This window comes from Myripristis murdjan, chromosome 12 (assembly GCF_902150065.1).
Source record: "Myripristis murdjan chromosome 12, fMyrMur1.1, whole genome shotgun sequence".
NCBI classification, from domain to species: Eukaryota; Metazoa; Chordata; class Actinopteri; order Holocentriformes; family Holocentridae; genus Myripristis; species Myripristis murdjan.
In genome coordinates this window covers 23,965,727-23,991,983 of record NC_043991.1, presented here as the reverse complement: position 1 = coordinate 23,991,983, position 26,257 = coordinate 23,965,727, and the positions used below count along the sequence as shown (strand labels likewise).

General features: G+C 40.4%; 1 protein-coding gene across 1 annotated transcript; it reads right to left on the bottom strand.

The window, feature by feature from the left end:
• Positions 1-1,113: 1,113 nt before the first annotated feature.
• On the bottom strand, positions 1,114-21,561 carry prlra (prolactin receptor a). Its single transcript, XM_030065041.1, has 9 exons — positions 21,361-21,561; positions 10,544-10,649; positions 10,195-10,327; positions 6,832-7,001; positions 4,534-4,700; positions 4,043-4,184; positions 3,679-3,775; positions 3,418-3,487; positions 1,114-3,299 (listed from the first exon to the last, which is right to left on the bottom strand). Exons 2-9 carry the CDS (start codon positions 10,611-10,613, stop codon positions 2,202-2,204), a joined length of 1,947 nt encoding a protein of 648 aa, XP_029920901.1. The 5' UTR covers positions 10,614-10,649; positions 21,361-21,561; the 3' UTR covers positions 1,114-2,201.
• Between the last annotated feature and the right edge of the window lie 4,696 nt (positions 21,562-26,257).

The window sequence follows — 26,257 nt, the reverse complement described above, 5'->3', positions numbered from 1 at the left end:
GGCCGCAGCACTTCCTCCAGAGTGCAATGGACGGGTTTCCCTGCGACGTCACAGCCAAAGTTCATGCACCGAAAGGCCGCATGTAACATCGCAGTGATGAATCTCAGTCTTTACTATTTTCTATATTCAGTTACTTTTAAGACTCGAATGGAAGAATGTAAATTGTGTTAAACTAGTCATAATGTCGAAATTAAATGCAAAAATATAATTACTTATTTTGAACATCATAATTCTAACATTGATTTCATGGTAAACTTATTGATTCTAAATTTATATGGTAAATTTCATCTGCGTACATAAAGAATTACAAGGGTTACCCCAATCTCATTGCTTTTTATGTGAATTTAAAGAATATATAAGGACTATCAAACTTATAAACACTAAAAAAGTAATAAAACTGTCTGTAGGCCTACTGCTGAACTGAACTGATTTTATATTAATGGAACCTATTTTTTTCCCAACGATGTCTATTATTGGATTTTTTTTTTTTTTTTTTTTTATCTCAATCCACCTGTACACCATTATGTTGGGCACATGCCTGACATAAATTTGTGCATTTATATGAATTTTCAATAAAGATAAACAAAGAGGCCACATTTAACCTCTGGAACACCAGCTGGTCAATTATTACTAGTCAGTGTGTGGCCACTACCTCAATTTTCTTTTCTTTTCTTTTCTTTTTTTTTTTTTTGATGCCTCAAAATGCCCCAAGTCATTGGCTATATTTAGACTGAGTCTTTTATTTTATTTTCGTGTCATGCACACATAGTAACCAACGCTCAAGACACCATAAATACAGCTGCAATTTTCATTCAATTTCATAAGTACATTTAAGGCTATGGGAAGCGGGTTCTCAATAAAAATAAAAAATTAGGCATTCAAACTGCTATTGTTCATTTTTTTGAAGCTGAGAAGTGTTTTGACCATTAAGTGGATTTTCAGAAATGTGCAATATTTTTTTCTTACTGCAGTAACAGCAGGAAATGTGGGCTACTTGTGAATGTAGGAAATTTTGTAGGATAGTTTTCTTTTTTATTTTATTTACTTTCATGTACTATGACCACATGGTACAACTAACTACTACGTTGAACCAGATAAATAAATAAACATCGCTGTTTTAAGTATAACAATTTTTTATTTACCAGCATAGACTGAGATTTACAGGTTGATTCACAAATGAATGCATATATACATCAAAAAAGTCTGTATGAAAAATACCGTCCCACTATCCTGGGAACAATTTATCTTTCTTAGTTTTCATTTTTATTACAAAAATGTCACATTTATCTCTATGGTCCAGCAAGCAGCTTCAACATAGTGCCCTACTGGGACTAAAACATATGTAATTACAAAAATTCAAAATATTACATTGTGTTTCAGCCGCATTTTTGGATTCTACACAAATTATTTATACACCCATATTACATCAGTGTACAGAGGTGATATTTTGCTTTCAAGTTCATTAATGTCTATAATCAGATTCTCTCTCTCTCTCTCTCACTCTCTCTACACACACACACATATTGGCGAGGGACAAGTTTTTGGTATCCATTTCTGTTTCCGTTGTAGTCCAAGTAGTTGCCCTTTTTGTAGTCCAAGTGGTTTTATGGAGGTAAACATGTGGGGAGCAAAAGAGACGGAACGCATTGGCAGAAAATGTCATCTGGACGTAAAATCTACAGAAAGTATCAATGTCTGTGTAAAGTGTGGAGAAACATTCGACCTGTGTACTAAAAGAAATGGAAATGGTTCCCAGCTTGTTTCTGGCAACAGTGGAAAACCAAAAACGTGACTATTGCTGCCGGAGGATAAATTATTGTCAGAGGATAGCTGATGAGTTCAGAGACTGCAAGTTCATTAAATGAAGCATGCACCTCTGAGAGAGAGACAAAATGTAACAGAGACATAATCAGTAGTAGTAATACCATGTATTACCACATATTTTACACAATAATTTTCATAATTCTAGTAATAAATGATGATTTAAATAGGTCAGTCAAATTATTTAGGTCAGTGGAGTGTAATGTTGAAAGATGATGAAATCTTTATATGAAAAAATGATAAACAGTCAAAGTAACCGCAGAATCTTGTCATTTCAAGTGTCAATATTTTTAAGGTGTCACCCTTTGTTGGAGTGTGTTTTAGTCTCTACCCTGACCTGACACATTTCCTGCTGCCTGCTAGCTGGGCTTTAGAAGCACCTAGAGCAGCATGGTGGCTGCGTCCACATAACCGTTCGCTGCCAGGACCATCTCCTCCTGGACGGGCATGGCAGTGCCGGCGCAGGATGTTGGCTTCCCTGTCACCTGGCTGCTGGCAGCGGTGGACGTTGTGTAGCAGCTCTCTGTCACTCTGTCCTGGATGTCACAAGAGTACCTGTCCCCGTCCTCCTCCTCCCTCTTCACTTCCACTTCTCTCTGGAGCAGCAGCATGTTGCCACTGTCCACCCCTTTCACTTTGCTGTAGTCCTCCCCCTGGCCTATTTGGAGGTGGCCGTCCCTCTGGCAACTGCTTGAGAAAAGGGGCTGGAGGATCACCATGTCCTCCTGGTTGACCCTCTGCACCTCAACATACTCCGTGGACCGGAAACCAGGCAGCTGCAGGCCACTGGCCGCCTGCTTGCGGTCCATGCTGGAGATGTTGAAGTCGCTGTGGGCCTGGAGGTGCCAGCGAGGCTGGCTCTGAGGATTGGACGGGTGAGTCTGCTTCTTGCCCAAATAGAATTCCTGTTGGCCTGACCCAAGTGCCAGGCCCTCCTTGGCGTTGTAGCTGAGGTGGGAGGATGTGGAGGGTGGGGGGAACAAGCTGTCAGAGAGGCAGAGCTGCCTGGCTGTCTCAAGTGAGCCCTGATGGTCCAGGGGTCTGGAGCTGTACTGAGGCAGTGGAGAAAACACAGAGGGCCATGTTTTCACCCTCCCTTCAGACATGTCAGGGCTGAGCACGTCCTCACGGGTGTGGCTGACATCTCCCTCCTCCCAGCCTGTCTGGTGCTTCTGCTGCCTCTTTCCCTTTTGAGCCCTCTCCTGATGCTTTTCTTCCTTGCCCTCCCCCTCGCCACACTTCTCCATCAGCAGGGTGTGGCTGTCGCAGCTTCCCCGGCCAGAGTCGCTGTCAGACGGGGAGCCCTTGGATTTGAGGCAGCCTTCCTGGAGGTCCTTGCCCTCCTCCAGTATCAGCTCCTGCTCCTCAGGGGTGTACACCTCCAAGTACTCCACCAGCAAGTCCTCGCAGTCAGACGATGTGGTTGGTGGGAAACCAGGCACCACCAGCGCACTGAAGACCTCCTCGGACCTGCCATTCTACACACAGAGAAATATTCATAAATTATTGGAAAAGTAAAAAAGAAGACTAATGGGGCAGCCATTAGTCATATTATTTATCAGCAGAGAGTCACCATATGTCATTGCTCTGTGTTACCTTGAGTAGCTGCTTATCAAATCCTTTGATTTTAGGGCCAGGAACTGGTGGCAGAAGGCAATGCTTCACACTTTAGGCATGAAAAAAATAAAAGACACATGTCAGTGATTGTGAGAAAACAATAAGAATATTTTTTGTGGCATTTAAATGAAATAGGCTGCCTTAGGACTTTATTATGGACAACATGCAACATATATTACTATACTAATAAAAAATGCATGACTTCTTAAAATCAAAATCGCATAAAGAATTCCATGTCACCTGTTGCTCTTTAAGTTTAGGATCCATGTGAGGATGAAGAAGATGAAGGCAGAAAACACCGCGATAAGGATCCACACAGACGTCTCTCGAGGGAAATCTGAAACACAGCATCAACAAATCTGTGATTCTTCATATCACACTGAGGTGGTCTTCCATGGATCTATTGTCTTGTTATCTGTTTCTGCCTGTTATCATTCAATTTATACCTGAACTTCAACTATATGAGCATTTAAATGCATAATCATATCATGATATAAAGTGTCATCATCACCATTTTGTCCCACCACTACCTGCTAAAGCATTCATTACATGAAAATATAAAGTATGGATTTGAGTAAAGTGTGAGGTGTGGATGATTTCTTACAGTCAGGAACTTTAATGTAGGTGGTGGAGCTCCATTCACTCCAGAAGCCATGGTCAGGCTTACAGCGGACCTGAACGAGGTACATCCCACCGGAACGCAGGCTAAAGATGTTAAACATCTTCTGCTGGCCTGCACGGTGCTCCTGGAGATTAAACACACACACAAGTACGCACGCACGTGAGTCCAAACTGACATATCGTTAGAAATGATGCAGTCTTAAGGTAACAATGTAAGCTAAATAAAATAAGATGACCCTCTGATCAACAAATTTAACCTTGAAATTTTACCAGCAGGGGAATTCTCTGTTCACTTTCAAAAGCAGGATCAGCTGCATAACACAGAACTGATTCATTGTTTTTGCTCACTGGCACTTCAACTGGTTTACCCATGTGAGACTTGAACCTGAGTCTCCCAGCTGAAGAATAGGCTTTTTAACCATAAGGCCACCCAGCTGTACTATCCAATTTTTGTTGTGAAGTCATGTTGCGTACCTCCCACTCCTCTTCCCCCTCCAGCTTGACCCGGAGTTCATAGATGAGGGTGATCCAGCCGGAGCGAGTGTCAGCCTTACGGGGCGGCTCCCATGACACCCGCAGGAAGGGCCCGTCTTTGTCCTCCATCACAGTCACCGTCACATTTTCTGGAGTGTGGGGCTGGACTGAAGAGAGAGTAAGAAGAAAGAGTAAGAGACGGAGGGGTAGGACATGTCTTTGTTTGTATGACAGTGCCTGTAAAAGAGTAACACATACATACAATAAATGGAGCCACAACTAATTGTCTTTTTAAGGCAGCCATTCAAAGGGATATTGTAGGACTGGGAAAGTTATTGCAACCATTTCTTGTACCTAAGCTTTGTACCTAAGCTTTTATAAGCTAATTTGGCTGATATATGCACGATACTGATATATGCACATCATTTTTTTCAACCTAATTGCAGGAAACATCAGGTCTCTCCTGTATTGAATGAACACATTATTATGCCTGCTCTTATTATGATGGCCCGCTGGCAGATGCATACATCAAGTACAATGCTTTTCAAAATGCACACATTCACTGGGCAAAATCAGAAAACTCGTTCAACTTAGGTTATGTAAAACATGCCATATTTATTTCTATATAGCATTTTCTTTCTAACAAAATTGTGAGTTCCATCCCACCTAAACAGCCTTGGATGATGCTCTCTCTGAAACAATCCTGATAACAGCCACAACAAGGGCAAATTTGACCTATTTCCCATATCGGCCTGTCATATCGGCAGAAATTCTCATTTCCAGCCGATGCAGATGTTTCATTTTAAAGCCAGTATCAGCTGATACCAATAACATGCCAATATTATTGTGCATCCTTAGAGTGTACCCATGTGGCCTATGTATGTAATAGTAAGTCAGTGCACACCTCCAGAGGACAAAAACTGGTATTAGTAAATAGGATTTGATGAGTGTGTGACGACAGCGTTGAGATAAATGTGAATGTTCGGGCTAGACACAGACTTGAATAATGTGGCGTATTAAATGGAACCAGACATTCCTTGAGACTGATAACCAAATCGTGTCACCAAAAAAAAAACTGCATACAAATGGAAAAGGAGCATTTTCAGATTAGCAGCCACAAGGGCAGAGATGTTGACATTAATATTTCAAAAGTGTAAGTAAGTTGTTACATAACATGAACGGGATCTGAACAGAATTTATATTTGATCAGAAACCCTTTCAAAGGAAAAAGCTTCGGAACATGATTTTGCATGAGCTGTATTAAATATTTTCCAGGGGTAGGCTATACATAGTGCAGCCACTTCAGCACCTAACACATAATTCATTGCAGAACTGCAGTCATATCTCATGTCCTTTCTGATCTTGCTCGATAATGTCTGATGTGGTAACAGCTATCGTTAAAATTTGTTAAGCCCTGCAACCTAACAAAAGATTTTTCATGTTTCTTAATTACAGTGTCAGTTGTATACTGTTGGCTGCCGAACACTGAGGGCAAATATTCAGTCTAAGAAACATCCAAAGAATCTCCTAAAAGGCAGAGTGTAACATGATCCATTTCTACAAGGGTACGACTGACATGACTCTGATTTCAATATTTTTATATTTTGTTTTGATTTTAGTGAAGCTGCCAACAGCTGATATCTTGAGCTGATATTTACTCTTCTTTATTTTCTTTATTTTTTTTTTTATTTTTCCAAGCTAAAAGCTCCTGCAGAGTTTTATCATCCGCTCCACACTGAAAGCCAGACCAATGAAACACTTTTAGTGGGTTAGTGACTACACACAGCAGGATGACCCACCCTATTTAATACATGGCACCAAAGTTTTGGGGCACTACCTCTAAATGAAGAATTTGTTGACTAAAACAGAACAAAACTGAATAATTGACTAAAAATAGAAGATTAGAATAAAGTAAAATGCAATTTTAATTATTTGGATTTTACAGCTTGTTCTTGTGTGGTGATGGTCACGGAGGATCCTCCATCATATTGTTTGTGGAAGACGAAACTGACTGATATGCAAAATTTAATAGGCCAATAGTGGCTGACAGCGAATGAATGTTTAACCCTGATTTTGACAATCAAGGTATTCAAACCAGCAACCTTTTGGCCACAAGTGCTCTTACATTATTCCATGACTGTTCCCTCTCCAGGTCATGCTCTGATCCAACACTCAGTGTTTCAGACATGTTAAACCATGTGAGCAAATGGGACAGAAAATATACAAAAAAAAAAAAAAAAAAAAAAAAAAAAGAATCAAACAAACAAAAATAATAATATCAGATGATTAGACTCTCACCAATGTAGACCACGTCTACGTCCACAGGGTCAGAGAAGTTGCTGCCCAGTGCATTCGTGGCCACCACGGTGATGTTGTAGTTGACCCAGATGGAGGTGTCGTTCTTGTTAAAGAAGCAGGAGTTCTCGCCAGCTGTGTGGTAGTCAGGACACTCGTACACCGCATCAGAGCTGGGAGAGAGGGACGTGAACATTACGCAATTGTGTTTTTATTTTGTCTGGCTTCAAAAGAACAGCATGCATTCCTCATGCTACAAAACACAAAAAAGTGGGTGCATGAGTGTAGAAGAGAGAGAGAGAGAGAGAGAGAGAGAGAGGGATGAGGGATGGGGAGTGATTGCCACATTAGTAGGGAACATGATGTTTTTTTGAAGTGGGGATTGAGATGGAAGATCGGCTTTGAACCCACAGCTACAACAAAACACAGGCACATGGACGCCTGCTGTGCTTAACAAGTCCTTTATAACAAGGGTTGTACCTCCAGGTTTATGAGAGGGTGTATTAAAACTGTGAGAACTAATGTAAAGAAAAGAGAGTGGAAGAGGCAGAGGGTGTTTGCCGTGGTGACGTAAGATAAAACCTTCTGCCGTTGTTGGAAATATTGGACCTGGAGGGAAATAAAATCAACCATGCTGAGTAATTTTAAGACTTTCTGAGTTCAATTTGATATGCAATTTAATATCCAAACAGCAACATCTTGGCCCTCAACACAAATCACACAGCAGCAGGCAGTGGAGAGTCTAACAAAATTACCGTGATTAACAAAGATACTCTTAGATTCTGTGAAAATGTGACACCTTTCAGACACCTGTGAGTCCTGTGAGAGTCAAGGAGTGCTAAAATTTCTTTAATATAATTATCCTCCACTGTGTGATTGTTGTGTGATTTTACGGTCTTGGTCCTGCATGCGCTCCGCTTGCTGGTACGATAGGAGTTATAAATAACAATGTTGAGAGCGAGTGAGCAACATAACCTTTCTGAGAGGTGTTAATTATTTGTGTTTTGACTACCTCTTTATTTAATTTTCTTTGAGACCCCCACCCCCCTAAACACACACACACACACACACACACAAAGTCTGTTAGGAGGGAAACGTCCCCTGCTTCACAATCATGTAATTAGCTGAGCACAATAGTTGGAGATTGTTCTAATTAGCAGAAGTATTTCTTGGCCTCTGGTGGCAGCTGCAGAGCAGAAGCCTCAACTTAATCATAGTCATTACACAAAGACTCAAATTAAGACGAGGGAGCCTGTCTTGAAGTCAGTGTAGAGGAAAGACCACTGCATAGAGTCAGCTGTGATGTTTTCTGACAACAGCAGATTTCATCCACCACTGGACACTGATTACTCAGAATAAGATCTGTTAAAGGATTTGATCGAGGTACCTTGGAGCCTGTGCCATTGTTTGCACGGCTCATTGTCAATTTTGATGCCACTGTAAAGAGCCTCTTCTTCCAAACAGTCACAGACATGTGACCAATAACTGCCAAAGTCAATATATTATCTGTCTGTTTTTCCTCCTGAATATACTTGTTCCTATGCTTTAACAATTCATATAACAATAAACTCCATAGTAACAGTTCATGTAAGCAGCAGTATGATTCAACTACCACTCTATCATGAGATTATGTAAGACTCCAGTATGGCTGGATAATCATCCCATCTTTACATTCCACATAAAGCAGCAGTTCAATAAAATAATGTAATGCAAATAATATAAACCAGAGTGATCCAGCAAATCTCCATGAGACAATGCATGGAAAACATTTCAAAACATTTCATGACCTTCTCCACAAAGATGCTGCATATAAAGCTCCAAAGAGGTTCAGTAACTTGTCATGGCATATGCAACACCTCAAAACTAAACGTCACTAGGGCTTGAACTCCAGAATTAACACAAGCGTCCTCTATCCTTGTTTCACAGTTTCTTGAGAAGTCAGTATTTATCTTGTCAACCCAGTCTAATTAAACCTATCTCAACTTTAGCACTACCATAGAGGGAGAGCTGTGGAGCTGTGCTGATAATCCACAAAGTTCAGCTGATTTCTGCACATACTTCCCTCGTGTCCATCAAAGCTCCCTGAGGTGAAGCAGGGTTGCCTGTGTGTGTAACAAGGCCTCCATATGTGTGTAAAGGCATCTCTATCTGTGTAACAAGCAGAGTGTACGCGTGTTGGCATGTGCCTGTGTAGGCATGTATTGCTGTCTTGCTAATGCGCCCTTAAAATAACAATGAAAACTCCACCACTGACTTCAGACCTGTTTTTTGTTGGTCAATCATGCAATGCTGCGCTTCCAGCTGCCTCAAGATAGCAATATGCCAACAATGCACCTGACCACACCTCATTTTAAGACCAACACACCCATGGGTGCACAGAGTTGTATTTGCTTTTTACACGACATGGGCGCCGGATAGGAAAATGACAACTGCACTGGTTGGATAGGGTGTAAGACAGGGCCTTGGATGTACGTCCACTATTTCAAACTCAACCACGACAAACCGGGGCTGCTCCTCTACACTGGAAAATTCCGTCATATGCCATTATGATTCCCACCTCCCATCACCCGCCTCCCTACATTCTCACATTACCCTCCTACACCACTACCTGTTATACTGTTATGCACCAGCACTCTGATGATAGAGGAACATGTCTCAGCTGGTTGCTATGGCTCTGATCCTTGCTGTCTTACGATTGGCTGAATGCAGCCTTAAACCTTCTGTAGTTGCATTCATTGTAAGAGTATTATGAACTAAATGTTTAGTGGTGCAATATAAAATAATTTGATTGCTGAAATGTGCAAATGACCATAACACAGTGCGGGGGGTTCACGAGTGTTGCTGATCGATACCGGTCAATCGTCAATCCACTCTCACTGCTGGTTGGTTGGATGGCTGCTAAGATCCATTTGTGCGAGGGGGATTTTCCCCAGAACAAATTTGGGGAAAATCCCCCTCGCCCCCACTCACCAGCACAACTGCGCACACACACACACACACACACTGCAAAACTGATGTGATGTGCGATAGGGGAGTGCTAGTCTGTAGAATCTTCCGCAAAGATATGTTTCAAACTGTTGACTGCCTCAAAAAAAAAAAAAAAAACCACACCCTCTTAATATGATACATGAAATACTATTAAGTATGTGATATAAGTCTGTGTACAGATGCGGTAGTACAAAAACATCATAAAATTACATAGTATTCCTGTGAAATGTCAATATTAGTCATGACTGACTCCACCTACACATTTCCTATGTTTAAACGGGTATAGGTCAGTGAATGAATACTAAATCAGTTCAGAGTCAAACAAAAAAGGAAAAATGTAGTCAGTGTATTATTGCAGTAAATCAAGGAGCCACTGACTTCTCTTTGCGGTAGTAGAGGGCGTATGTGGTGGGCAGCCCTCCGTCAGAGCCAGGCTCCCACCAGCAAGTGAAGGTCTCTTTCTCTGGGGAACGGCAGCTGGTCAGTTTGGGCTTTCCTGGGGGGCTGTAGCCTAAACAGAGGGACAGCACATGGAAAAAAAGAAATGAATGCAAATTTAAATAAACAACACTTACTTTTCAGCCATTTATCAATAAGAGTGCCGCTCTGGCTCATATTTCCTTTGTGAAGGGGAGAGCCCTACACACCTGTCAGGTGTCGTGCACGCTGCCAGTTTTAACAAGTTGGTATGACTGTGCTGAAGTGTTGTCCACACCCCGAGACTTACGTGTTTCTTTCGCGTGCCCTATGAAGAATAGCATCAGTAGCAGCGGCACGGACCCCACAGCTCTCCTCATGATGCCACAAAGCCTTGGCCGTTAGACACACTGGCACTAGAGAAGAAAAAAAAAAAACAGAAAAAGATAAAAATGAGGATAGGGGAAGTGTCTGCTCTGTACTATCAACCAATCATGTGCCTCACAGTGTTTACGGTGTCAGCTGTGGTGCGGCAAAACTACATGTTTTATTGCCAGATGATTTGCTTGAAAGGTCTCAATTGAACTTCAATCACTTCAATCATGTCACTTCAATTCAAAAACGTTTTAAACCTGGTGACCCAAAATGTCCAGAAATTTTGTAAACATCCAGCAAACACAAAAAGAGGAGCACCCCATACACAGACACCTTAATAGCTCGACATTATACATGATTGTCAATGTGAATGACTTCAGTGATTTCACTGTTATTTATTTAATTCTGAATTTGATGAGAAAAAAAAGTCATGACAGAGCACTAAACACTTAATTAATGCCTTAGCCAAAGACCTAAAAACTCTGTTAAAAACACATTTCAGAATTGTTAAGCCCTATTCCCCTCGTGTAAAAAAAAAATGCCTGCACAAAGCCTCGGCTGAGCAGAGGCTCGGAAAGCAGTTTGTTTTAGTGGCAACAGGTCAGCATGAGGGATGATTAGTGTAAGAATCAGGGCAGTTCAATAGTCCGGTAAAGCCCTCTTGATGAGACCTCTCAGTGTTCAGTGAGAACATTGCCGGATCCCTTCAGTCTTATTTACAGCATACCCTAAGTCCTTAACCGAGTATTAAAGATGCTGTAAAGGCTGAACGCAAGTGACCTGAAAGAGAAACATCTTCTCCTACTCCACAGCACGCACGCTGCTCCACCAAGGATTAAAAGACATCTCTCTCTGTTTCTGGCTTTCTCTCTACCTCTACCAGCTGGCACATAAAGCATAACTGATTGCATAACGTGAGTTAGGGCTTATGCCATAACAGAGACAAACATAGCAGGAGGCAAGCCTGCCTGACTCCCGGCTGCAGGCTGGGCCTATCTTTACTCCTGTTCACATAACTCGGGAATTGCATTTCCCCGGCCATGTGCAGATGTTTGGGTTATTACTCTAAATGACCTTTCATCTCTGATCACACGGGATGCGGAGGTAGGGAGATGATATGGAGCTCAAATAGATGGGAGAGCTGTTGTCATGTCACTGAGTGAGGACTGAAAGCTGACTGGTGGAAAGTCCATCTTTTTTTCCCCCTCTCTTTCCCTCTCACTCTCTCTCGCTCTTTCTCTTTCTTGTCATTACTGAGTTGATGAACTGTCGCTCCCAGTTGGGGGCAGGACAGATTGAGCAATTTCTCATCTAACACTAGTGATCTCTTTAACTGCTCTGGTCCATCAGGGGAGCAGCTGAGATCACAAAGTGTGGACAGATGCATGTTTACCCCCTCAGACGGGTTTTGTTTGACTGGAATAAACAGAATGGAAATTAATGGAAGGTTGGACGTCATGCCACATATGCAAATTACCTCTATGTTCCACATTCACGAGATACTGGACTCTCTGAAAAAACGTTTTATCAAAATCAAATGTAAAATACCCCCTGCCAAACCGGTCATATGAGGGAATGTTTTGTGAGACGCAAAAGCGTCATTTAAATCACATTTATAAAAACAGAACTCCTATTCTGTAAACATGGGGATACTGTATGAATCTCATTACCTTAAGGTGTATTAAAAGTCACTTCCTAATTGGAGATAAACTGGAATTTGTTATCCAAAGGCTAATGCATTTTACCTAAGTATATTTAGAAAGTATCTGTACTTTACATTAATATTTGTTTTTTGGAAACTTATGACTTTTATTCCACTGTATTCCACGAAGACAAATATTGTACTTTTGACTCTACAACATTTCTATGAAAATTGTCACTCCTCTTTACTTTGAAACATTGCTTAGAAGTCAGCTGTTGAATTTTTTTTCCCTATCACAGTACCCGCTCTCAATTGGGTTTGATGTAAGAGCAGAAATACATCATCCAGCTACGTGAAAAACAAGCACAAGCGAGACATCCGCTTTCAAAGTAAAATGCATCCGTTACATTTTGTTAACAAAATGCAAAGTAACGGTGGAAAGTACATTTGTGTAGCATAGTGGTCAATGCATTTTCAGAGCGCTATGAGGTTGTGTAAATGCATTTGGAAAACAATACAGCAATGGATTGATATTAAAATGAAAGTGTACTTTTTTTGAAAAATTAAGTATTTTCAAAAGCAATTACTCCCATACTTTAATTTAAGGGAAAACTTGACTGAGCAGCTTTCACTTGTAGTGGAGTAATATCTAAGCAGGAGTAAGTACTTTGTGCACCACCACATGGCTTGTACAATAGCTCATTAGAAACTGTAATATCTATAACTGCCTGAGGAATGAGTTAACAGATCATTACCATTCTCCTGTATTACTCAGAGGAATATCTCTGCTGTGCCATATTATAACTACAATCACTCAGACAGAGAGCTTTGAAAGCAATGCAGAACATCACATAGCTGATTTTCAAGTTAAGACTATAGACTGCACCGTTATCTGCTATTTTTCATGGTGCCTTAATTTCAATAACGTCACCATGATCTGATAATTGGCATTAGTGTCGAGGCACGGGATTAGCCTCCTGCTGCATATAGCCTTCTTACGTAACCAATGGCCAAAACGGTATAAGCTGCTAAGCCGGGAAAGTGCTGGCAAACAGAGCAGAGCTCTTAACATCTAAATGGCCTGAATGCTGAATTTAAACTATGTTATATAGACAATGAGCAGGAGTAAGCCTGCTAAAGAGATGTATCCTAATGTCCCCTCAGGACCACCATCCACACCATGTGGATGTGATCATTACTGAAGTCTTTTTTTAGAAGACTAAAGGAAGACTTTTTTTTTTTTTTTTTTTTTTTTACTGCTCACTTGTTGACCCACTGTTCTACCTGGGTTTCTGGATTTTCTCAAGTGGACTTGACATGGTAAAAATGACTTTATGTGCAATACAGGACAAATTACAGAGACGGGTATAATAATCTGATGCAATTTTAAATCATTATAAGGTAATTATTCTAAATTTATCCACAATCTCTTGAGGCTGGGCATAAACTTTACTGTACCAGCAAAAGACATTATCCAAATGAAATGAAACTAACAGACAGAAGCATGTAGCCATGACCTCTCAAGAAGTATATCTTAAAAACTCTTAAAACCTGTGGTCCAGCTGTCTTTTTTAAGTTTGCATAAAAAGAAAAGAAAAAGCAATATAGAAAAGACTTTACAGAACCATGGTAGCCTGTTATTTGTGAGGCTAACAGGATGAATCTGCAGCACAACGGGGGCCAGTGAATTATGCAGGATTTCTGTGGGGGTGGTGGCATCTCAGTTTCAAACGGTGAACAGTATAGTTGTCAGCTGACATGTGGAGGTGAAAACGTGATTAATAACACATGTTTCCCTCTTAGGACTGTGTAGGACTGTTGTCCTCATGCGAGCTGACTGACCCAGATGAGAGCTGACAGCAAAGCAAAAGCATTCCTGTTAATGAGCACCTGGTGCTGAGTACAGGAGGGCTAAAGAAAACAAGTACACAATGCACATAATGTGTACTTAAAGGACCATACCAGTCATTTTGATCATTTGACCCATGCACTACAGTTTACACACATTTACGCTGCAAAAAAAACCCTTGGTCCTTTAAACAGCGTACTACACTATAAGCAGGAAACACCTGTTTTCTGCAGAATAAAAACTCACAGACAAATTTGTCTGTTCCTTCATATGTCATTTTAGCAAGCAAAGACAAATAGCTAAGTCAAAACATGCTTAAACAACGTGGAGTGTGAGGCAAACCTGCACCTCTATGAACTACTCCTCACCTGTATTTTGACAGCACCTAACAAACTCAAGCTCAAAGTGTAATGAAAAAAAAAAAAAAAAAAATCTGAGTAAAGCCTGACATCTTGGTGAGATCCTCAGCACCTTGCACCAATGATAAGCCGAAGCAAGTGGCATGCTTTTATCATTAAATGTCAGTATTTAACACAGATTTTGGTGCTTAGTTACCCTTTACCATGCTTTTATATAAAAATCAAGTTGCATTGTTCTCATACCAAATTGATAACACCCTTGATTTGACAGTGTAACATAAAATAGAGAAAAAAGGAAATCAGCTTGTTTCTTTCTTAGACTGTGTGGGTGCCACCTTATCCACAGCTGTACATGAAAGTTGTATTAGCAGGGGAAAGGTGCCAGTCTCAGATGCTCTTGAAAGGTCTGGTGTGAAACATATATATATATTTTTAATTACTTTCGTTTTTCAATGATAGCTAAAGCACCAAGACACTAGATATCACAGTAGATATCACATATGTAGATATCACATACGATAGAGAGAGCAGAGCGGACATAGAGCATAGAGCCACAACATATTTGTTATCTAAAATGATATATACTGTACAGCACACTCCCTAAATGTGATGAGGAAGTACTATGCATTCAGTTCATGAAGAAAAAATACAATAAATCAGACTCTGACCTAAACTACTCAACAATTCTCAGAAGCAAACAAACTGGTTTGATCACCAGCATGCACTCTATCCCGGTGCAGGTTTATTGTTGTGTGGGCTCTGTGGGCTGCACACCCACATGCAGCAGGTGTATAACCCACACAACCGATAATCTGTGACCGAGAAGTTCCTAGAAACAGCAAAGGTCATGGGGAAATTTTCTTGTCGATAAACAGCTCTTTGGCAAGTGCTTCTTCAATAGCACCCATATTTTTACATCAATATAGGAAGACACGCAGTCATGGTGAGTTATTTGGGGAAGAAAGGCATACAGATTTCAGTACAGATAATATCAGCACAGTTAGGAACTCATTTACACCACAGACTGTCAACTGATGCAAGCTGTTGCACAGAAAGTCCTATACTTTCACTGTCCTCTCACCAGGCAGATTATGAATAATTACAATACACTAGTCCTTGATACACCAAAATGTTTTTCCTCACTGAAAAGATGCTTTATATCATCCTCTGTACACGCAGGAGCTAAGATGAAAAACAAACCAAAAGCAAACATGCTGTAAAGGCAAGGTTTGAAAATCGTGTGTTTGTCAAATTATGTGGTAGCAGACCTCCTCTTGGACAAAGCTGAGAGAAAAGCCACCCCATCCGCCCAGCTATGGTATCATTTAGGGCTGAATGGTTAATTGCATTTGCGATAATATTGTGATATGATAAAATTGGATTTTCTAATCGCAAAGGCTGCGATTAGACTCTGGTCACATGGCCTGTAATCAGGAATAGAGCAATCGGCTAAACAAGGAAGCAACAATTTAGCACGTTACACTTTGACCTGTTGTACAACGGCCTCAGGCCCGACAGAATCTGACACGGTGAGCACTAAGTCGGCTGTGTGGAACTATTTTGGCTTTAAAAAAAGAAGATGCTGCGCAGCGTCAGGTATTGTGCAGAACATGCCTTGCAACTGTTGCTACCTCTCAGGGCAGAACTACTAATTTTAAAAAAACACTACAAATCCATGCATGATAGCTGCGTGGCTGAAATTCCCCCCATCAGTGTGTCAAGTAAGCCAAACACCACCTGACAGGGATTACTGACTGAAATGTTTGAAAGCATAACTCCATTTGAACGTAATTCAAAACGGCACGGGAAAATTACTCAGGCTATAACACAGTTCACAAGGAAAGACATGATGCCTCTCAGCACAATGACCAAGCCTGGGTTTATACAGGACAAGCGGTGCAGCATGCCCCCCGACACCTAGTTCAGCCAAGCCAGAGAGTCACAGTAGAGCTGAAAACCTCGGAGTACCAGTAACATTTGGTCAAGGCGTACAGCGGAGCCCTATCTGAGTCTGTTTATTACAACGACTTTGATTTATCTATTTCCTCAATCTGCACTTTAGTTTATGTGATTCATATTAATGTTTACACCAGTCTTATTTAACAGTGCTTTATGTTGTAATGACAATTATTCCATGCTTACAAGGCTAAACAAAACAAAACAAAACAAAATAAAATAAAAAAAAAAACAAAAACAAAAAAAACACGGTTAATATACTACTGTGACTGAAGTTAAATAATGATGTTAAATGAAGTTAAATAAAAATGTCATTCATATCAATTCATGAGTCATCTAATTTCATTATAACATACAGGCCTGGCCTACAGGAAAGAACAGTTTGCGTTTAATCTATCTAAAACTGAGTTGGTCATACCATAAAATGATTTATTGCTTGTGTTTGTTGAATAATACAGAAGATAAGGAACTTAAAAATAAATTGCATTTTAAATTGCAATTGCAATATTAGCAAGACAAATTGCAATTCGATTATTTTCCCAAATTGTTCAGTCCTAGTGTCATTATGAAGCAGCTATTTAATCCCACAGACACCCAACAATTGAGCTGGACGAGCTTAATATTGCTGTTTGATGTAACTTAACACTGCATGCAAATACAAGACGGGCTGACTCGTTTGTCCAACGTCAGAAAGGCAGGTAAAAGGAAAATTCCCCTGACCTATCTCTGAACTATCTCTTTAACCAAATGACAGATATTTAGGCAATATATTCTGTATTCTACAGCATGACCTCCTTTTGATAACCATCAGAAAATCGGTTTATTCTAAATCCTTATAAACTTTCCCTCTCTGAGCCTCCCTGAGCGCGTCTCGTGCCCCACTGGAGAGCTCCACCTATCAGTATGAAAACCTCTGCTGTGAGATAATTAAACATGCATAAACATGCATAAACATGCATGTGTTTGTTTGCATGTGCAAACAAACACACGTGTACGCATATGCAAGTACAGAGGCACTCCGAAACAGAGTATGGTTTTGAACAGACTCACCTCAAACTGTTAACACAATTAACTTTATAGCACAATCTCTCAACAACACCCAATAGTACAAAGCTGATAAAATAGCATCTATCTTCATGGAACAGTCAGTTTTTTTTTGTTTTTTTTGTTGTTGTTTTTTTGTCACTTTTACAACCGCAGTTACAGAGACATTTCTGTCTATGACTGTGAATGTGTTTATTAATGTATTTTACATTGAAAAAGCACTTCCTGACATACGCCCTGTTCCCTCACATTTCTCTCTGCACACTCACCCAGGACACTAAAAAAAAACAAACAAAAAAAACAATTACCACTGCATGAACACTGAAGTTTACTGGACATACTGAAGTTAAGGTGGAAACTGGTTATTAAGGGAAACTACTAAGAGATGTTAGATGCACAGATAAGAGGCCACTTTCTGCAACCACGGTTATTTTTTAGGAGAAAGGAGAAATATTTCCTCAATAAAGCCATCCTACTGAATATTTGGAGAGTGGTTAAGAGAAGTTAAAGGAACACATTGCCTTGTTGAAGGAGTGACAGCGAAAGCAGAGTTTGTTTTATAAAGTAAACAGGATAAGGGGTTTCTGTCTGAATCAAATCCAAATCTCGTCATCAGTATTCTGATGTATCATAGTAACATCCCTCTTTACATCACTGCACCAAGTTTCTATTTATTAGTATAAAAGTGAAAAAGAATTAGACCATGTACAGGACAGAAATAAAACATGCACAAAGCTGTCCAGACCAAAAGCGCACTTGCACACATCCAACCAAACGTCCCTGATGAAGTTTTTCCACTAGCCTGCATGGTAGTGGCTCTACTCGACTGTTCTTGACTTTACTCAGTTTTGTTTTCCACTGCAGGTCGCAACCCCTCACGGCGAAGCCCCGCCAGTTGCTTGTGGGCATGTTGACTAGTTTTTCCTCACTTCTAGGCCTCCACATGAGTGTTTTATTTTCCAAAAATCAACAGGACAAACTCAAAGTGGCTGCTTCACATGAACAATACTAGTGTAACTAAGAGATTTGCTGAAAAAAAATCTTTTTCATCGATGTGCATGTGTCCCATTCAACATCCTTGCAGGCTGTCCACGAGTAAGTGAGTGAGTGACAATTTGCAATGCATGGTCCATGCACCGTGGGAAAAAGAGAGGGAAGAAGGTATACGTTTTTTCTCTTTCTCAGTGAACTAAAGGAAGAGCAACTGGTGCTTGAGAATACAATTATCCTACAAAATTACCATACACAAAATCAGCCAAGCCAGTAAAAAAAAAAAAAAAACAATCAGGCTTTAGTTCAAGGATGTCCTGCAGGGAGAAATTATTAGCACGTGTCTCCTCTCACTGTGGAGACCCGCTGCAGTCTGCCTGACAGCAACAACAGCTACCATGGCACAAGTGGCTTAGACTAGATTATACCAGTCTTAGTATAATGTCTAGAGTGCAAAAGGTCAACCAGTTAATTCCTGCAAATGTTAGAACAGACTATACTGTCCAGTGGAAAGCCTATCTAATTTTGCTTTCTGACATGTAAAACAAGACTTGTGTTACCGCATGTTAATTTCTCTAATGTGGAATAGAAACATCTATTATTTTACACTGATGAAGCTCTATGAGACATTTTTTTTTATTTATTTGGAAACAACAGCATGTTTGAAATATATTTTCTATATTGTGGTACTTTTGGTGCATTCAGTGATTTAACCACGATTGTTCTCAACACTGATCTATATTTTTCAATTGATTAACCAGTCTATAAATGCAAAAAAAAATCCTAAACAATACCCATCATGAGTTACAAGAGCCCAAAGAGATGCCTATCCCAAATTATTCGATTTATACTGATATGATAGAGGGATAGGCAGGCAAATCCTGGCATTTATGAAGCTATAAACAGCAGTTATTTGGTATTTTTACTTGAGAAGTTACAAAAAAAAAAAAAGAAACTATCAAAATTGTTAATTAAATTTTCTGTTGATTGACAAACTGCTTAATCAACTATTTGTTTCGGCACTAGTGATTTTAAAAGGCCCTCCGATAATATATTGTCACCAATTTGCTCCATATCAGAAGAAACCGGTTTACTGTGATGCATGATCGTCTTTCAAAGTGTACCGAGGCTGTATTGCTCTCCATCCAGTTGGCACAAATAAGCTTAATTCAGACAGTAGGACAATATATAGGTGCTTTTGGGCCTTTTCTCTCCATCACCCAGATCTAGATTATCGCATATAATAATCCATTGACTGTCCCCTCCATAGATGCAATCTCAACTCACCAACCCATGCTTAGTTGGTGCAAAACTGCATATATCACAGCCATTGAGATATAACACAATGCTGCTTAAAAAACATGGGTGCATATGACATCCCTGATGATGACTACTTATTATTCATGACTGTTTCTGGGTCCAGTCACGAAAATTCAATGCATTGTAAGCTGTGTACAGCAGTATTTTCCACTTGATAATGTCAACTGCATAATCTGACTATGTGTCTTTGCAGTGCTGGTGGTGAGTGTATGGTGCAACACGTGGACCCTGTAGTCCTGGATGTGCCAGTAAGTAAAGCTCCCTACATGAAGTTAAAAGGGGTTAATCTAATGACTGGTTATCTCCACTTGGTCCTGGGTATTTAAGACCTGGGAAAAGGGCCAATAATCATGTGCCACTCAGCCATTCTGCTCCATGAAGCTACCACATGCACTTTTAAAATTTGAATGAATCACAATGATTATTGCCGATCATTAGTGTTCACAAGTATTCAAAAAATGCATCCCAGAAGTTTTTGCAAAAGATAAACGATCTTGGACTGTTTATTACGTTTGCATCTGGATTCTGTAATCTAACGATTAAAGTTGCAGCTGGCCTGCCGTCCTGGTGTCAGGGTAGCACAGTGGAGGGAGTCAGCAAATATGCGGCTCTAATCCAGTGCAGTGTTGACCATCTTGATGCTAAAAGAGCCAGTGGCCTGTTTGACCTCTGCCTTGCCAGCACAGACCAGTAAGTACAGGTGCAGCAGATAAAACCATAGAAATCCTATTATAATGGGGGGCACCCCGCACCAGAATCCGCATGAGCTATGCAGTGGGCTATCTAAAAGAAAATACCATACCAATCAACCAGAGAATGTCTTGATCCTGAAAAACAATAAATAAATTGTTTTTCAGGATCAAGTAGACAATAAATAAATAAAAACAACAAAAACTGAGCATTCTCATGATCACTGATTCCAGATTATAGCCTATAATTCACTTCTTGTGGAGATGTGGGTGTAATTTCTCAGATTAGGGCCTCTTCTTGGCACCGGTTATATGAGACTACAGACTAATCACACTGTGCAGAAGACATTTTCAACCCTGAACTTCTGTGTCATTTTGTTCCAAAGTAATACACTATAAGAACGCTTTTAATTTTAATTATATTGTTACAGCAATAGACTGACCAATTTTGACATTTTGGCCTCGTGTGAGTAGGCTAGAAGTGTCAAAGTTAGGACGCATGGAGGCTGGTTACCCCCCTCACTATGCCGCCCTGCCGGTCGCCCATGGGTCACTAACACCATATCGTGCCAGCCTGAATGAGGATTATAAACTGTGTAGGATAAACCTGTCCTTCTGTCCCGGGCCTGGGCACACACACTCAACGCTGCAATCGTCTAAATGCACGTCTAAACGTCAGCCGGTGCATCGCGACGGGATGGGGTGCACATTCCAACATTTCTTACTTTCTGTCTGTGTTTCTTTCTCACTTTCTGTTTTACTTTTTCAGCATTGGCACGGCTTTTCTAGATCAGTCGCGAATTGATTGGATCTACAAAGTTGAGATCTGATTCCTCGCCAACAGACAGAAGTTGAGTCTCGCCTGCACCTGCGGGTGTCTGCGTCTGGTTTTAGGTGACTCACCTGTCGTGCATCAGATGCTGTCGGTGGGAAGGAGACGGTGTCCCGGGCACGGCGGGTTAGAGGCGCGTATAAGCGGTTAACGGGGCTGACAGGAGGCAGAAGGACATGCCCGCCTACAGATCTGAGGAGCTCAGCAGTCAGCGGAGAAATCCCAGCATAACGCCGTGTGCCACCCTGTGTGTGTGTGTGTGTGTGTGTATGTGTGTGTGTGTGTGAGTGTGTATGTGTGCGCGCGCGCTCTGCAGGGGGCGGGGCGCCTCGGTTGCTTTATGTTTAGAAGCAAAACCGACCTCTAACTCCGCCTACGGCTTCACAGGGCTGAGCTCATTGATCACTGCTGGTGTGTGTGTGTGTGTGTGTGTGTGTGGCTCGCTTTAAAAATAGTCGGTCGATAGTTGATTGATAATAATTGTGTATATGAATATTTGTTTTTGTTTACTATAATAGATATGCATTGTCCCCCTGTGAAAATTCACCATGGTTTCCTTTTCGTCCATAGCAACAGCTTTACCATTGTAGGCCTGCTTTATAAATGGGTAGCCTATAGTACTCCTAACCATGGCCTACCACGTTTTTACTATGGTACACTTATTATGGTAACTGTTCTGATAGAGAACAGCGGTAAAATCATCATTAAACCATTGTTTTACTTTCTGCCAATAACCATAGTTACCATATTTAACCATGGCTTAATTTTGTTCACAAGCTGAGATAATAGTGAAGATATTCAAATAACAGCCTCTGCACTTAATAGACATTTATGCCAATAATAAAGATCATTGCTATATTCTATTCAGGCAACCAGAAGTAGGCTAATTGAGAAATCTTAAAAGATATATCAAAACTTGTTACATGAATTTTGTCTGTAATTTGTTTGCATTTAACATGCAAAGAAAGTCCAAGCCTCAATTTTCAATTCACTTCGCTTTATTGTCATGAATGGTAAGCAACTGTTGATGCCAAAGCAGGACAAACAGCAGTTATATATAGTATGTAAAACAGGATATAATTAGATAATTACATTACCTCTCAGATTACATCAGAGACATAGGGGGAAAAAAGTACAACAAAAGTGGACATAACCAGATTTTAAATTCATTAACAACAATAAACTCTTTCTCTATTACTACAGAGACCACAGAGCATAATGTCTGACTGGATGTATGAATTATTTTCCTACTAAACATAGATTCATCAGTTCATCACAACATCAAGGGTAAGAATACGCAAGTAACCATTATAATATATAATAACGATAATAACGATTTATGTTTGTGTTGATTTCTTGTTTTTTTGTTTTTTTTTTGTCAGTCTGATTGTGCCCTATTTGAGGGTAACAAAATGTGTGTAACCTGTATAAACACACTACTTTGAAAATCCCAAACACACCCAGAACGATAACCTTTTGAGAAACATGTCTGCCAACAGGGAGTTTTATTTATTATACACTGAAGTAGTTCAGGATAAAGCTGCAAAGTGCTGTCATATTCAGTTGTGCTACTCATGTCACTGTGGGTCTGTTTTGTCTGACTGTCCTCGTCCAGTCGTGAAAGACCAGGCAGAGATGAAGATGAGACCTGGGGCTTTAATGTATTATCCTACCAGCATTTTCTGTTCAGAAATGTTTCAAACAAATAATATTACCCAGAGTGAACTGGCTTGCACAAAGCATAATATAAAGCTGTCGAACAAAATAAAGACATTATATTGCTGTCTGGTCGGGTGAACACTGTCCAGCAAACCATTAAATCTTTGCTCTAATTATATTCAGTTTGAATGAAGAAAGTCCCATGGCATGCCTGGTTTCCTATAAGCAGAAACAGAAAATTCCTCTCTCGCGGGACAATGCATGGTAATTGTTTGCTGAGACTTTAGTGGCCTTGACTCACTGCCTGTATGAACAAATATTGTAAAACGCTGATTGTGACAAACACAGTATTGTACCTTCCTCTTTGTGAGCTGTAAACAGTGTTACAGTGTTAGTCATTACTTTCCACAAATTGTAATCACATTACTTAAATAATCTCTCTCTCCAAAAAGTTGGGGTGGCATCTGGGGTGGCTAATCAGACTGTAGGACTTGCCACCCCAACTGGCTGCTGAAGCCCCACGCCTCGGCAAGACAAAATGTGACATGGTTTCCTCTTTTTCAAGCTGAGGTTAGTTACTGCAGTTTTGAAGAAGTGAGGTGTTGACTATTTGCAGAAGATCCGCTGCCATTCAATTATAAACAGCTTTTACAAAAGCTTGCAGGCAGAATAGTGAGACAGCAGGAGGAAGATTTCAGCTGCATTACAATTATCTGCAAGGTTTCACAGTCAATAGGGTCAACTTGTGTCATGTTAACTTTTCTAATCTTCTGAATTTTCAGGGAAAAGGGAGGCAGTGGCATTGCATGTAGTGGATAGTGGTTCAGGGTTGACTAAACAGTGTGTGTGTTGGGGGGTGGGGGGTGGGGTGGGGGGGTCTGTCAACACTAGCAAATAAGGCATGTGCAGTATATGTGTTTTTATTAACAACGTCAGAGAAGAAGGACTGACTTGAATTTCTCAGCTCTAAATTATACATGCAAAGTCTCTCTTAATAGATTTCACAATGAACCTGGAGTTTTGCTTTCTGCCACCTGGGTTCAGATGCTCTACCCTGTCTTTCTTTTTTTGAAATTTTACTGGTGTTGTGTTTCTCCAATGTGTTTTTTTTTTTTTCTTACTAGAGACTACATTCAGCTTTGTGGGGGCAAAACATCAGTAAGATTTTAAATTTTAGCACTGAAATTTTCTACAAGATTGCTGATGGGGGCTGAGGAAAGGTGCAGATGTAGAAGAATAATGCAGTTATATTTTGTGTGATGCTTTGTGATCACCATTGCCTGAACATTTGTGGATACTGAGACAGTCAGTTCAAAGAAAACACTGGGATGATCAGAGAGAGTAACATCAGTCACCACAACATAAGGAATGTCAAAACCTTTGGAGATGATGATTTGGAGTGCTGAGTCAATGCAGAGTCATGATGCAAAACAGTTCTTTAGCACTACTGTCCACTGGGTTGCCAACATGAATACTAAAACCACCAACATTGACTACATAATCAAATCAGCGCAAATGTTAATCAGATGTCAAAAAAGTTTGAGTGATATTTTAGTGGCCTGCAGATAGTCAGGAACATTCTGCAGCTCCACCGCAGGATTTTAGCGGGTGAGCAAGATACTCAAAAGATGAAAACTTTCAATATGACATCCACTTGCACTGCTAAGCATTATTAAACAAAACAGCGACTCCACCTCCTTTCTTATGTATTCTAGTCTCGCTCATTAAAATGAAACTGGGAGGAGCTGATTCAATAACTGTTGCTCTGTTGTTTTGATCTAACCAAGTATCAGTTAAAAACATAAAATCAGTGCTATCCCTGATAATTAAATCATTAATTAAAAGTGCCTGCCTAAGACCTGACACTTAATAAAGCTAAGTTTAATGTATTAAAATTATACTTTGGGCGTGACTGTGGCGGACAAGGAACAGACTTGTCAAGTTTGAAGAGAAGACTCTTTTTTGTTTCTATTTCTTATCAGAACAGGAAGATGTCATTGGAGAGGCACCAGATCGCGCCTTGGTATCAGAGCAGTAAGCAATGCTGTCGTCATGGGGTGGCGGCCCTCACCACATCACTTGTTCTCTTCGTTGTTATCAATGCGGTTGGTGCAAACTGTTTGTGGTTTTTATCAGTGCTTTTGGTACAAACTGAACTTTCAGCCATTAACGAAGGCCAGGGTGGTGGTGGAAGTCGTGGTGAATGGGACCTTGAGAGATTCAGTGATCGAGGGGGGTCATATGCTGTGATTTGGACCTTGAAGGTCTAGAGACAATAGTAGGGCGGGGTGGATGAACTGGGGGATGCTTGTTGGTGAGTCCCAGTGGTGGGGAGGCAGGGGAGAGGAAAAAGGGGAGAGGGAAGAGTTGTGGACATGAGGGGAGGGATGAGGAGTGTGGAGGAATGAGGAGACAAAAGACAAAATGAGGACAACCCGTGTCCCACTGGATAGCAAGTTTTCTTTGTAGAAGCTTCCCAGTGGAAATAAAGTCATATGTGCAAACTGCAACACTGAAATGTCGTTCTGTCAGAGCACAGCGAGTTTAAAATATCATCTAAAAGCCAAACATGTTTTTCCAAATCCATCCAGTGGTAATAATGTGTCAAGCAGCAGTGCTCATTAAACCACACTTGTGGAGTGTGTTAGGAGCAAACCTGTCAACACAACAAAACTGGTGCAGCTGCAAAATGGACTGCAGTGTTGTTGAAGACAACAGGCTGAAAAATATCATACATATTGCATCAGGGAATCCATCACACAAACCCCTTTGAAGAGCAGCAATTGTTTCCGAAATACAATACACAAAAAGTCGAAGTGAAAGTCTAAGTAAAAGTCTAAGTACGTAACTTTATAGATTTAAAAAATGTGATTAAACATTATTAAACATGATTACCTTGCAAGTGACCTCACAGCCATATTTCCAGTGATGGAAAGAGTACCACAAATTGCTACTCAAGTAGAACTACTGTCACTCTGCTGATAGTTTACTTCAGCGGGAGAACTACTTCAGTAAAAGTAAAAAGTAGCTGATTTAAAGTGCACTCCGAGTAAAAGTTACAAAGTTACTTTTTCAAAACATTAACTTTGTTAGGTGAGATCTTTTCCATGCAGTTAGAAAAGGATGAGAGCACATGGTTCAAACTAGATTCTTTTGAAGGTGCATTCTGCAAAATTCTGAAACTCTCTGAAACTCTGTAGATTCAAGTGACAAATATGGAATTGGCACATAATATGATAGCTGAGTCTACAAATATTCTCATCTTATTGATATTTTCCCCTTTTTTGCTATCTGAGTCTAAATAGTTCT